Source organism: Epinephelus fuscoguttatus, linkage group LG7 (genome assembly GCF_011397635.1).
Source record: "Epinephelus fuscoguttatus linkage group LG7, E.fuscoguttatus.final_Chr_v1".
Lineage (NCBI taxonomy): Eukaryota > Metazoa > Chordata > Actinopteri > Perciformes > Serranidae > Epinephelus > Epinephelus fuscoguttatus.
In genome coordinates, this window is record NC_064758.1 from 13,081,839 (window position 1) to 13,096,325 (window position 14,487).

At 43.4% G+C, this 14,487-nt stretch overlaps 1 protein-coding gene across 4 annotated transcripts in view; it reads left to right on the forward strand.

The window, feature by feature from the left end:
• Positions 1 to 241: 241 nt before the first annotated feature.
• Positions 242 to 14,487, forward strand: part of tns2a (tensin 2a) — a 65,158-nt gene continuing 50,912 nt past the window's right edge. For 3 of the 4 annotated variants that reach the window (XM_049582483.1, XM_049582485.1, XM_049582484.1), the window contains exon 1: positions 242 to 1,017. In XM_049582483.1, the coding sequence (XP_049438440.1) occupies positions 889 to 1,017 (129 nt within the window). In that variant the 5' untranslated portion in view covers positions 242 to 888. Of the gene's footprint in view, positions 1,018 to 13,544; positions 13,659 to 14,487 lie in introns of those variants that run through there. The other variant, XM_049582486.1, reaches the window with a different exon arrangement.

Genomic DNA, 14,487 nt, shown 5'->3' on the forward strand with positions numbered 1-14,487 from the left:
GTAAACAAGGGAAGGCTCAGTCTGATGGAGGCTCAGTCCACTCTGAATCACTGGTTTGCTCAGCATCCCAACAGCTGCCCTCACTGTTTGGTTTTCTTGGTTGTTTTCTAGACAATACCAACAATGTGTTGCCCGAGCTAAGGAGAGACTGCCTGTATCTGGGAGCAGGAAACTGCTGAGGAGGAGAGATGGGTGGGGGTGAGAACAGAGAGGTAATTGTATATGTAAGAGTGAGGCAACACCAGTAGAGAGGTAGAACGGAGAGAGGAGGAAAGGGAGAGACGTGCTCTTGGGATGGGAGGACTGGGAAAGAGGAAGAGAAGCAACAAGAGGGTGAAGAGAGAAAGAAACAGAAGAAATAAAGAGGAGCATCACAGGATCCCCGAGCACTGACGTTTGAGTCGAGGGTCGTGTGTGAGTCCAGACAACGGGGATGTTGTGAGTGTGATTGATTGACAAGAAGAAAACAAACAGAGAGAGAAAGTAGGGAGCCAAAGTGTGCCTAAGAAAGTTTGGGTGTTTGTAACAGTATGTGTGAAACAAAGAAGAGCAGTGAGAGGGGGTGGAGGCAGAAAAAATGGGGAGTCCACATGTGACTGAGTTGGAGAGAGAGGTGTTTTTTAAGTGTGTATAGGAAGGGGGGTGGGCAGCGAGAGCATGCAGAGTGTATCCTTCCCTCTGTCCCTGTAGCAGAGCTGAACCAGAGCCAGGAAAAGGGGAAGGGCCTCCCTGTCCTCCACTCCAGCTGACAAAAACAGCTGCCCAGGAGCCTGGGCTGGAGCCTGTATAGAGGACAGAGAGGAAGAGGGGAGGACAGAGGACAGAGGGAGAGAAGAGAGAGAAGAGGAGGAGGACGTAAAGTCCCGAGGCCAGGACCCGTCCACCTATATGGGTTGCGTCCTGAGTACGGATTGGTGTGGGGAGGAAGAGGTGCAACCGGTGCCAGTGGTCAGAAACTCGTCTCTGAAGAGAAGGAGCCTGGAGAGGAGTGAGAGCGGCAGGATGAGGCTGACGAAGGTCAGTGGGCATGCAGTGTTGGCATGAGTGTGTGATGACATTAGACATAAACATGTTCACTAGAACTGGGTATGCATGTTGATATGCACACCCTTGGACATCCATGAGGAGTGTCTGTGTTTGCAACCCACATAAATGTACGATAACTTCATGTCAGAATGAAATCAACATTTTTTAGAAATATATTATAGGCATGATTTTACAAGAGCTCTGTGTTTCTCTGAAGTCATCCACATTAATAACATCAATACCTTACTTAAAGGGGAACTCCATAGGTTTTATACCCGGGAGTCTGTTTACAGGTGTTGCACTGCATATGTAAAAAATAGTATTATATAGCCTTTTGTTGCTCTAGAGGGAGCTACTTGAAGTCTGGTAAATTGCCTTGAGTGATGTCACTTGAGTCAGTGCCAGATGGGTCTGACAAGTTTGAACATGAAAACAAAAAATGTGGAGTTGTGGAGTTACGCTGCAAAGTCACAGGTCAGAGCTGGGAATGATGTCATAACCAAGTTGACTGTGTTTCAGTACAAGTCGGAAAACCTAGACATTGTTAGCAAAGCCAGTTCTAGCTGGGTTAGCCATTGTTAGCAATAGTAGTTAATAACAATGCATTATGCTGTACTTTGCATACTTCACATTCCATTTTAATGAGACACAAATAAAACAGAAGTGCTAATAAACAATATATTACTACAGCTTTTACTACAGTTGATGGGCAGAGCCGCCATCTTGGAATTTGAAATTAGGGTTGGTGAGGTTCTTCCAACTTCCTGAGTGAGAAATCTAACTTCAGGGGTCATTCCTGTTTGGAATTTCTGACTGGGAACTCAGAAAATCTGACTTTCCAGTGCAAGTGAATTGCATCATTAGCCCTGAAGCTAGCAACTCCAGGCTACATCAGCCACTACTAGCATAAATACACTCAAATCTACGACCAAACAATTGGCAGGCGAGCTAAATTGTAGCTAATGGAGGTGCCAGGTTTTGAAAAAGGAAGAAATTTGCATAGAATAAAAATCAATTTTGATACATTTTTTAAAATATCCATTGTGAGTCTGCCAATGTTAGAGAAGTGCTAAATCAGCGTACTCTCTTAATCCAGTTTTGCAATTAGGTGGACTGAAGGCAGTTCAATTATTTGTAACACTTGCGATAATCATGGGGATCTCCAAGAATACGTGTGTTAGTGGTATACACATTTTGATTTCCCTAGCAGTACCTCAGTCCATAGGGACTTGCGAACCGGAGGGTCGCCGGTTCAAGTCCCCGTCCGGACCAAATGCGGAGCGTGGACTGGTGGCTGGAGAGGTGCCAGTTCACCTCCTGGGCACTGCCGGGGTGCACTTGAGCAAGGCACTGAACCCCCCAACTGCTGGGATCTCTCCACTTCGTGCATGTATAGGTCCTGTTTGTGCATGTGTGTGTACTTCGGACCTGTGTGTAATTGACAACGGAGTGAAAAAATTGAATTTCCCCTCAGGGGCGTTAATAACATATATAAAAATTTAAAAAAAAAATTAATTTTGTTGACTGAAGGTGTAGTGATGATGCATCAGTAGTGCTACTTATTGGACAAACTCTGTTTTCACACATCTGTCACACACGTGTTTTACACCAATGAGAAGGAATATAATACAGTTCAGTATTATGAACTGTCTATATTTTTATTTGAAACAAAAGGATGCCTTGCCTTTTTTAGGAGACTTTAATTAAGAGACATTAATTAATCAGTAATGACATCTGCAGTCATGTTATACTTTTAATACCTCATGGGAAATTCTCTTCCCTGCCGCCCTCTGGTCAAAGTCAGAGTGGACTCAAGTGCATGTAGTCAATCAATATCAGATCCATGTGTGATCAGAAAGAGCCAGGAAATAACTGGACCTCCTGTACTCCTTTAATTTGAGCAAATTTCAATGTCATATTGTGTTATGCTGCTCTCATGGACATGTGCAGGAGATCTGAAGTTGAAACAGTAATTGTTTATATTCTTACAAGGAGCATTTGTGTGTGTGTGTGTGTGTGTGTGTGTGTGTGTGTGTGTGTGTGTGTGTGTTTTGTTTGGCCCTGATTTAAAAGATGATGTGGATGACGATGGCATCTCAGAGCTGAGGTCACATCTGTGCAGACACAATGGTACTGTTGTGACGCTGTGGAATTACCATCATGTAAACAGAGGCAGGCTTGCTGGAGGGTTTAAGTTGCTATTAGCCATCAAGAGAACATTGAGAACCTTGACCTCTGGCCACCAGTTTACATCACACCGGATTACATATAGACTTGAGTCTCTGTGGCTTTTGTATCCAGATGTGTGAATTATCGAAGTGTGTTTTTTAAAATGTGCATGAGTGCCGTCTTCCATCTGGCTTGTTTTTCGTGTGTGTGTGTGTGTGTGCATGCTTGGTTGCACCACAGTCCCAGTGGCTCCATATCACATGCTGAGCAGCGTGGGAATGTGGAGCCCTCTGGACGACGTCATCCTGCAGTGACCGACCCCACTATAGGGTTGTGGGAACAAGTTAGATCCCACTGTTTATCCTTGAGGAGGAGATGTTGTCTTATCTATTTATGGTCATTTTCTCATTAACTTGTTTTCCACTTCTTTTAATAATGTCATGGTTGTTTTGCTTGGACCTGCAGGCAAATTATAGGTGTGAGAAGATGCAGCTGTTAGCGAGAACCTGACCAGAATGGCTTTAATTTCTTATATCCTGGAACATGCCGTATGCATACATACCCAGTCAGACTCATGCCAAGTACTTACTGGAAATACTTGGCAACAGAAAGTGATGTTCCACATACTGGTCTGAGTGTGATTACGTAATTTGCTGATGTTATGTCAGGGACACAGGAAGGAATGTTTTTTTTAATATAAATTGTCTTGAGAGAGAATATGAGAGAATTCATCATTTTGAGACATTTTTCAAAGAATATCATGCAGAATACTGACTGTTTCTTCACTTACTGAAGAGATAAACATTTGCAGTTTGCAGGGTGGGGTTGAAACACATACGTCAGTGTCATTAACAGCTTTTGTGAGTATTGGTGTTTTACAGATTGATAACAGATTGATAGTTTTCATTTCTCACATGTAGCTAATTACTGGATTACCCAATAGCATTTAATGATTTCTCATTCTCCTTCTGTGCTGTCAGAATTCACCTCACTGCCTCACTGTCCAGTGATTCTTGAGCAGTTGTTGATGGAGTATGGCTGAGCATCAATAAACAACCTTCTAAAAATGTATTCCTGAAATAAACAGTTTCTGGCAGAGAGATATAATAGTTCATGTGGTTCTCTTTAAAAAATAAAGCTCCAAGCCCTTGGGGCTGATGCAGAATTCCTGTGGGACAAATCAACGTAGGCGAGCCTCGGACAAAAGTAATGAAACTGCCACCTTGAGGTTATGTCCTCGTCATAAAATGATTTTTCAGAATCCGTCCTATTGTGTGTTATGATCACAAACAGACCATATTGGCTTTGAAAGTTAAATGTATTAATGCCTTGGCGGTCATCGTAATGAACATGTACTTAATTCACCTACGTGCACAGCCAAGAGTTCAAGTCTGACAGTCATTAATGGACCACTTGGCAGTCGAATTTTAATATGAAACATATTCTCACGCAGCATCCATTGTAGTGAAATGGCAGGATCTTATTAGCCACGCTAGAGGCATGGCTCTAGAGATAGCAATGTCTCTCTGGTCCAGACTGAAGTATCAATCATTGGATGGATTGTCATGACAGTCACTACAAAGATCCATGGTGCCCAGGGCATGAAGCCCAATGACTTTGGTGTTCCTCTGACTTTTCCTCTGGTGCAAGCATGAGGTTGACATTATTGATTTTGACTGAAATGTCTCAAAAACTAGTGAATGGGTTGTCCTGAAATTTGTTAAAGACATGCACATTCCTCTCAGGTTGAATTGTCACAAGTCTGGTGAATTTTCATTTGGCCAGTCCTTTGGTTTTATGATCAACTACCTGCAAATTAATAACATTTTCTTGTTACTGTGCTAATACACTAAACTACAGCTATTAACAAGACATTTGCATGCTTTGCCGGCAAGCTGGGAGCATTTAGACACACAGAGCCAGACTGGCGAGTTGATCCGAGGGGACCAATTTTCCACCTCGTAGGGTAGACATATTGGCGGAACCTTTTTGGTTTAACAAGAATGAGGCGCCTTTCTGCCAATGGGAGGGGCTGTTGATGACTTGTGGGAGGGACTGTTGATGATGCCACACGTGCGACCCACTGGCGGTGGATAAACGTGAAACTGATACAGCTGATAGCAGGAATGAGCAGCTAGTAGCAAGAGGGAAACGCAAACCTGACAGACACTGTAAAGAGACAAGGAATTGCGCGCCCTCCATGTCCTCGCAAATGAAGAGGCTATTAACCATCAAATGACGGGGACGGTGAATGCAGGCCAACATATGAGAGAATCGCCGGAGGAGTGACCAGCTGTGGCTTTCCTCGGAGTACGTTACTGTTTACATCACGCGCTGAGCTGCACGTTTTGTTACTTGCCCTGACAAAGGCGCATTCTGTATAAACAAAAGTAGGTATGCAGCATTGATTTTGTTTTTATACTGCCAATGCTGAAAGAAGACTAATTGGGCTTTCCTGCAAATTTGCACAATTCCTATTTAAAAAGGGCTATTGTGAGCGTGTTGGCAGGCTTACCTTAGCATTTAGCTCAAAGCAATAAATGGAATATAATATTCGAAACCATGTGTTTTTAGTTCATAATTACATGAAAATAAGACTCGTATTTCCCATACCTTTAAATAAGCTTTTAATGTCTACATACAGAGTGGGTTCTCTCCCACGGAGCCCACCATAATGTTTCTACAGTAGCCCAGAATGGACAAATCAAACACTGACTCTAGATAGAGCCTTTTGCTTTTTCACGTTGGAAATCATAGTTCTTCAACAAGCTTGGCACAGGAGAGAAACTTCAGTTCTGCTACCTCATGCCACTAAATCCTACACACTAGACCTTAGTATGGCCTCACGTTACACTTTTCCACCAAAGCAGCTCTGGGTCTTGAACTGGTTAGAGTTAGGGTTAGGGTTATTTAGTACTCTTGGAACTAGCCTGCCTTTGTTTTCCACCAGTTTTGAGTCATTGAGCTATCAAACCATTATAATCATGGATGTTAGGGCCATGCACAATGCACAACAGAAGTAACCAGTGGTGGGTCACATTGATTCCCTGCAAGCTTTTGTTCTGTTGTCACGGATTTGTGTCCAAAAATGATAAGAATACGATTTATCACCTGAATTCTTCATTGTTGCAATTTCCATCCCCTCTTTCCAACCTGTAGATTATGACACACCCACTGATGTCAGCACAGAAAACCTGCAATTTTTTTAATCAACTTTTTGGGCTCGAAACCAATTTATTTTTTTGTCGATATGCTCAGATCAGTTCAAAATTAGAGCAAAAACTAGAGTGGAACCTATTCCATGCTGGTAAAAAAGGGGTAACAGAGTCACTAACATAGCTGTAGACTCTTAGGGCTCTAGTTTCGTAGACTGGGCGAGGCCGGGGCGCAGCTCACCTGCGCTTCGCCAACTGGGTGTGGCCAGGCAGATTTTGTAAGTTTGGCACACCGTGCGCCTGGCGCAGCTACTCCTCTTTCCCACCTCCGTCCCTCCTACCTGTGCAAGTCGGAAAGAGGGAGGAGAGAAGGCATGGAGTGGGTTTTACACACATCACACCAATCAAATGAGCCCCTCTCCTCGCCCTTAAATGCGCCGCGCAAAGGCGTAATGAGAGTTTACTCAATTCGTCACGGCAGAAGAGAGCAGCAGCGTCAGACAGCCAGACCTCTCCCAGGAGGAAACTGATGTTTTGGTCCGGGAGGTCCAAGCTCGCAGTGTCCGAATATACGGAACTGCGAGCAGACCTCCACGGGCTGATGATGCAAAGGTAGCCTGGGAGGAGGTCACCACAATTGTAAATCAGTGTTGTGCTTCTCTCGTGCATGCGCGCGCTCTCTCTTTCTCTCTCGCAGTCTCACTCTGTTTCTTTTCTTTTGACTTTTCTAAGATGACAGATGCTGAATATATACTCCCTATCTGATGCTGTGGCTGTTTGTGGTTGGCTGAGAGGGATGTGAACTCATTAGTTTGCAGCTGTGTTAATCAAATCAGGTTGGGTTTCCATTACGTGTGCCAAACGTGCCAAACAGTGCCAATCCCCTTTGATCTGACAGCAGATGTGACGGGACAGTCGATATAGAGATACATTTATGTGCTGATTGCAGATAGCTGCATTGAATAGTGGATTTGGGGTATTTATTGCATCGTTAATGTGCCTGATATTCTGGAAACCTGCCTGTGAGGTTTTGGTGACGTGTGCGCACTGTCCGCTGGTCAGCCAAACTTCGGCTTACACCGGCTGCGCTCTGCCTGCGCTGACAGTAGACGTGATTTCAGCTGGCGAGCTTTTAGCGCGCCTTCGGCGAAGCCTTTTGGCACAAAACTGTCACTGCGCCAAGGTGGATCTGTCGACACCTCCCCCTGCTGCGCTGCAACACCCATCTCAGCGCACCTTGGTCTGCCAAACTACCAAACTGAGCGCGCCTCGGGGTGCGCTGCTTGAAACTAACTCTGCGCGGGTTTTGCCACTTGAGCCCTTAGTCTCAAGTTCAGGGGTGAATTGGTGTTGGAGGCAGTGGAGACCATCAGTGAGAGAATTGGCAGTTCAGCTCAGTGCATGAGAAGAGAAACAAAAGTGAGGAAAGTAAACAAAGAGCCAAAGTCAAGAGGGAACAAAACAATTATACTTGGTAAGACTTTTTTTTCCAGCCATTGAGCTCTTAAAGCTATAGTTGGTAATGTTGGAGAGCTAGCAAGATTTGAAAGTGGCACCTCCTCTAAGCCCCACCCCCTCCTCCCCCTCCCGTTAGTGCTGGCCCAAAGCCACGCCCCCCAAACTTGAACACGCATCCTGCAGAGAAACACGACAGAGAAACTAATGTTAGTATTGGGCTAATACGAGCTACAAAAGAGGCTAAGTTGGCTAACGTTACATATTTCATGAAAATAACAAATCCCCCCAAAGCAAACAAATAATTACCTGTCCAACAGAAAGACAGCAACCTCTGTATCACTTTTCAGGCCCTTCAGCTCCCTCAGTTGTCTCCACCGTTCAAAAGCTGCAATGATGTTGACTCTGGTTTGTCCTCTTGCTTTATCAAAAGCCTTTTCGTCGCAGCCTTTTCTGCCTCTAACTTTCCTTTCTCAGCCTGTTTAGCGGGGCGAGCCGTTACAAATAACGCTGGAAGTGGTACTTTTGGTACTTTTCTCTGCCATTGTTCAGCAAACTTATTCTCCTGCTAACTCGGTATTTCTGCTGAGGAGTGTGCTGAATATTTCCAGCAACAGTGACACGTGATGAGTGCACGCAGGGAGGAGGGAGGGACAGAGGGGGGCTCGGGCAGGACGAGACATGAAGGCATCTGATTGGTTCTTTCCACTCGCACCGAATGGCAGGGACTGGTCAGAGTTTTTACAGGCCTGCAGCTGCCACAGAGGTTTTTGTTTTTTTCGTTCCTTTTTCTGAACACATTATGTATTGACTACTCTCAGGATGGAAGGACCATTTCACCCAGTATAACAAAACGTGTTTCTGAACAGGATTACCAACTATGGCTTTAAGCAGAAATAGTTCGTAATTGATTTTGTTATTGCTCGCTAACACACAGTAAATATCATTTCTTCTTTTAACATTGGGTTGTGGTGTTAATGTGCCAACTGGCTAACTAGCTTCTCAAATTTGTACTGTTGGTCTCTTGGTTTCCCTTTTTGAATGACGAATACAGTCTCCTGCAACCTGCTGCTATGCAGAGTTATTTCCACTCATGCAGGTGTAGGACATTGATGTGAGTTGGCCATTGGATGCAGTCTTTGCAGTGAGCTCAAGTGCAACTTAATGACCGAGACACAGAGGACATGAGGCGACCAAGAGTTGGCTGTCATCACTCCAAGTTCTTTGATGTTGGTTTGGTTTGTGTCTGAGCCGTAAGATTGCCAAGCTTAATGGTAGTTGTTTATAATGTTAGTGATCTAGAAGTTTGTTCTATTCTTTCAAGTCAGTGTTTGTAACCACAGAGAACATGAAAGCAAAATCTGTAATCATACTAGTTCTGCTTCTTTTTGTGAGTGTTGTTGACTCTAGAAATACATAGAGAGCTGGCATTGCGACAGTGGTTTTATTTGTATTTGTCTAGCTTCCCTGTAATTTCTCATGCGCAACAAAGTTTAGATTGGTCATGGCCAATACTGAGGCCATGAGCCACAGGCATTCACTACAAACACACACCCAACACAGGAAGGAACACTGACCGGTTAGGGTTAAATATAGACCATCCCCCTGCATCCAGATTTAAAGCAGAGTGGATTCTCACACTCTTGCACGTCAGAAAAAAAGATGAATTCCTATGTAAACTCCAGACTCAGAGGGTGGCTGACTAGATTCCTGCGGCTTGAAAACAATGATCTGTCCCAAACTCTGAGCAGGATTTGAGGAATGCTTGTTGTTGTGTGTTGCGGGCACGCAGATGAAAGCTGATCGAGGGGAAAAGGGAAAGACATAAACCACTTCCTCCTTCACTAAGTCCGCAAAAGGCCCCCCAAAAAATCCCAGCACCACCCTTTAAAGAAACACCTCACTGTGAACTATGCACAGAATATTTTCTTTTCTTACACTCAAAAATGTCTAGCGTGACTATTGCCTGAGTTTTGAAAATGTCTTTGGGACTGCAGCGTTGGCCGACTGAGAGGATTTTATTGAACTCATCGGCACAATAAATATGAGCATGTGCTTAACTGTGTCATCAGTATCTCTACAGCTCACCCACTGCTTTCTCGCGCTTTTGCTCTTTCAACAGCTGCACCTTATCAGTCTTTGGCACAGTGCTGTCTTACAAAATCCTTCATCAAGCTACACAGCCCCCTTTTCTAGCCTCCTCCTCCTCCTCCTCCTCCCCTCATTTCCTCTTGGCCCAGGTTCCCACTTTGTCCCCCTCTTTCTCATTTACCTCCAAGCGCGATCCAAGTCCTTCTACTTCCTTAAGACTCTAAATTCTTCCTTCTAGACAGACTAGAAAGAAAAACACACCTGGCTTCCTTGCAATATTTCATGATGTGTTTACTGATATCAAGCACCTTCTATCGACTGCAGTTATTCAGTGTATACAGAAGGCTAGATTCAGGATTCATTCCATATGTTTGCAAAAGCATCCCCCTCCTTCCTCATCTCCATCTTTCTTCCAACATGACCCTCCCCCACTTTACTCACCAACTCAACCCCTCATTCCAGTCCAAAGCACCAGCTTCCTGTCTCTCATGGTCCTTCAGTATTTTTCTAGTCTCACATGTAGCCCCCTGCCCCTCCTATTACCTTTTTCACCTTACTACTTTGTTCTCTCCTTCTTTATCCACCTCTCCCCCTCTTCAGCATCCACCTCTTTCCCCCTCAACCTTTCTACGATCCAAATGAAAGAGAGCCGCAAGAATACCACAAACAATTAAACTCCCCAAGACACCACCACCCCCCCTCCACAAATCTATCAGTCCTCCCTTTTTTCTGTCATGAGCAGGAAATTCTTGGGATATGAGCGAAGGGAATTGACTGCATTACCGCACGTGTTGTTTGGGGAGTGATTACTGCATACGTCGTGACTCATGGTCACGTTTCACACTGATTGGTGGGGATATACTGTACGGCCTTCATACCTGCACGTCAATCTAACACATATGGAAGAGATTGAGGCAACAGACAGAAGTAATGCTGTGTGCATTAGGAGTCTGGGGCTGGGGAATATTATGGGATACAGTTTAAGACAGGCGAAAGGAATGAACCTCCATGCACACATGGGCATACATAGAGTATAATGACAACCATGAGCATGTACAGATAGTTTGGCAAGGAATCAAACATTTATATCACCATGGTTGATGTCATGTAAAAATGTAAAGATGCATTTATGTTTTTAGTCTAATTCCAAAAACTGACATTCACAGCATCAAAAAGCTATTCAGTCTCTGTATTAAAGACTGTTGTAGTTGAAGACGGAAGATTTTCCAGAGACTCATTCGCTACAGAGAAGTGACGTTCAAACAAACATAAAAGGAGATGTGTATATTTTCCCAAACTCTGCCTCACCTGGTGCATGTTCTGTGATTTCACCACTAGGTGCTGCTACTAACACACTAGTCACTACTCAGCAGCAGTGGCAATGCAGATGTTCATCAAACGCACATCTGTGTTTGTGTGAGTTGGGGTATGTAGTGATAGAATAAAGGTACTGACTGGGGTAGGGACTTCTGAACATTGATTCCCAACCAAGTAACCTGTAGCTCAGCAGATACTTCTGCAGTTACCAGGGGCTATGTACTAAGATTGTGGAGTAGATCAGAGGTCTATTTGAAATATATGTATATATTATATAATTTCATGGAAAACATGAAGGGTGTTAAGAGGGTCAATAAGTGCGACTCCCAGTTTGCCAGATGTTGATTCAGTATCCCTCAAAGCATAAATAAAACATCCACCTCCTGCCGCTGCAAGGTAGCAGCACCAGTACAAAATCTGACTGAACCTTCTGAAAAAAAGAGAGCAAGCCTTGGAAAAAATATTGTAACAATTTCCACTTTTATATATTTAATGATATTTGATAACTCCCAGTTTAAAGGTATACTTCACCCACAAAATGACCATTTGTGAATCAGTTAGTCATGATGTGTTACCTTGAATTTGTTAAGAAAACTGTGTTTTTCTCACATGCCTCCACGGACACGGCGACAAAATTTAACAACAGCAATATGTATGCTCAGTACTTCCCAAACACATGCAGTTTTGCTAAATAACCTTTGTAATTGGAGTCTGGCCTTGAAGTAGATACGTTTCTCAGTTCTGCTTTAAATTGTAAGGTTTTAGTGAAAATGCAGGTGTTTGGGAAGTGCTAAGTATACGACTGGATAAATGACACTTGGATTATACTGCATGAGTTGTGTGAGGGTTTGTAAACAGATGTTTACAATCAATCAATAAATCAATACTGAGGGAGAAATTGGGGAGTGCTGCACTGGGTCAAGGCACTGGGTGTATGTAACTGTCAAAAAGCAGGTGCTCTTCAAAGACAGGGCACATAGTCACATCACATCCATGGTGTGGGCTGACAGTCTAAAAAGGTGCCTGAGGCACTCTGATTATGGTTGAAAATCCTTTGCTCACATGGACAGACCAATGTGTTCTGACTTAAGACAGTCTTCACCAGGGTACGCTAAAGACTGTCCAAATGTGCCACCATAAACCTTAGGAAACGTGTAAACACTAGGACTAGAATGTGTTTAAGAGTAACTGTGAACACTGAACACTAAAGAGTACCCTCATGGCGATTGTCTAAAGTCGAGATGAGATGGTCTGTCCATGTGAATGAAGGATTTTCAACCATAATCAGAGTGCCTTGGATGCCTTTTTAGACTGCCAGCCCACACCATGTATATCCACACTGACTAAGCTGGGACAGACATTGTGTTTTATTCCAATAAATCAATATATTTGCCATTTTCTGTGGAGGCATGTGAGATGGAAACAAAGTTTTCTTCACAAATTCAAGGTATGTCTTGACTTAACGATACACATTCTGTGGGTGAAGTGTTCCTTTAAACTGGGTGTTATGTAATATCATTAAGAAAATAAACGTAGATATTCACTCATTCATTCATTTATTATCCGTAATCACTTATTCTATTCAGGGTCGCGGGAGGGCTGGAGCCTATCTCAGCTGACACTGGCTCAAGGCATAGTTCCCAATCAATCAATCAATAAACCAACATGTACGCCATTTTTCATGGAGGCAGAAAATTTTTATTTTTAACTAATTCAAGGTAACACAGCATGACAAATTGCTATTCAAATGGTGATTGCATTGGTTAAGCATTCCTTTAACTCCATGTGCTATTTGTTGACACAAAAATGTCTGCTAGACATGTAAAAACTGTGGCGTAGGAGGAGTAGGCCCAGAGCCACCTCGTGCACATGGGGCCCATAATTAAAATGCCCCAGTATGTGTGTGTAAGCTACATAGCTTCATGTTTATTTACATGCTAAGGTTTCAGATGCCTCTTTTTCACAAAGTCACACCCAGATCCACCTCCCATACCATAATTTGGACCTTGTTGTGAAGGATAGGGTGGGTTCTGGGGTCATTTAATTACAGTTAATTATAGTTTTTGATTTTACATTGAACAACTAAAGTGACTATAATATTGGGTAGCCATATTATGAGTCTATTGAAGACTACTGTAATAAATGTGATCAGGTAAAGCACATTCATTGTACTAGGAATATTACTGGGTTTAATGCAGCCAATCCAGATCGAGTATCCTTACGCTCCCTTCAGAAACCGACCAATCAGAGGGTGCAGTCCCAGTAATAGTACTCCACACATGCTTCTGGCTGCGTGTAGCCCCGCCTCGCAGCCCCTGTACCGAGGGGCGGCGCGGAGTAAAGAAAACAAGTTATCTCAGTGGCAGGCCATGTTGTTGATGGTCGTCCTGAGAATGAGGGGCAGCTTTTAAACCTGGGAATATGATTAGCGGGAAAATGAACAAGGTAAGACCTCAAAGTCTTCTGAGCCTGGAGAGAAAGTTACTGTCTGCTTGTGTTTGACTTGGACTTGGACTGGAGTGATTGGTTATCCACATAGTCAGTATTAAGAGTCTGTATGAAGGATTTTTGGATGGATGTATGATGCTGAGGTTCGTTCATGTGAAGTGCTGTGCAGTTGCGCACTTTGTGAATTTGTTTTCTGTCGAGACGCCATAACTTTAAAAAGTTTTGCCTGTATGAGCTGTTGCTTACTGGTTACTTAAATTTATAACGTTACTTAATAGGCTACAACATAGTTTTAGAGGTGGCTCACTTAAGAGAAAAATAGCCTTAATGTGACGTTATAACGCACCTGACGTAAATTTAGATACGCCATATCTCTTTAATAATCCCACGTTTACATACTTAATGTTTAAGGTACTGTTATTTGACTATAGCGGAGCGGAGAGGAGCATGGAGACTTTGTTCTCTGAGAAGTTTCTCGAAGCGTCGCACTTAATTAAAGTGACATAAAGTGCTGTGAATGGGGTCATATGATGCACTAAGCAGCCCCCCGCTATCCCCACTGTTACAGTCACTTATTGTTAATGTCGCAAAGTCATTTTAGAAAGAGGAGGAACGTCTCTCACGAGCGCATATGCGCGTGCAAGGCTATGACGGAAGATGACCAGGTGACAGGTTGTTTTTCATATTAGGTGAATTGGGTGACACTTTGAACTATATCGCCATGACACTTGCCGAGCTGATAACTTACAGTAAGACAATTAGCTTTTGAATTACAAGTTTTCTGAAATGTTATGTTTAAATATGCAAATGAGACATTTTCTAATTA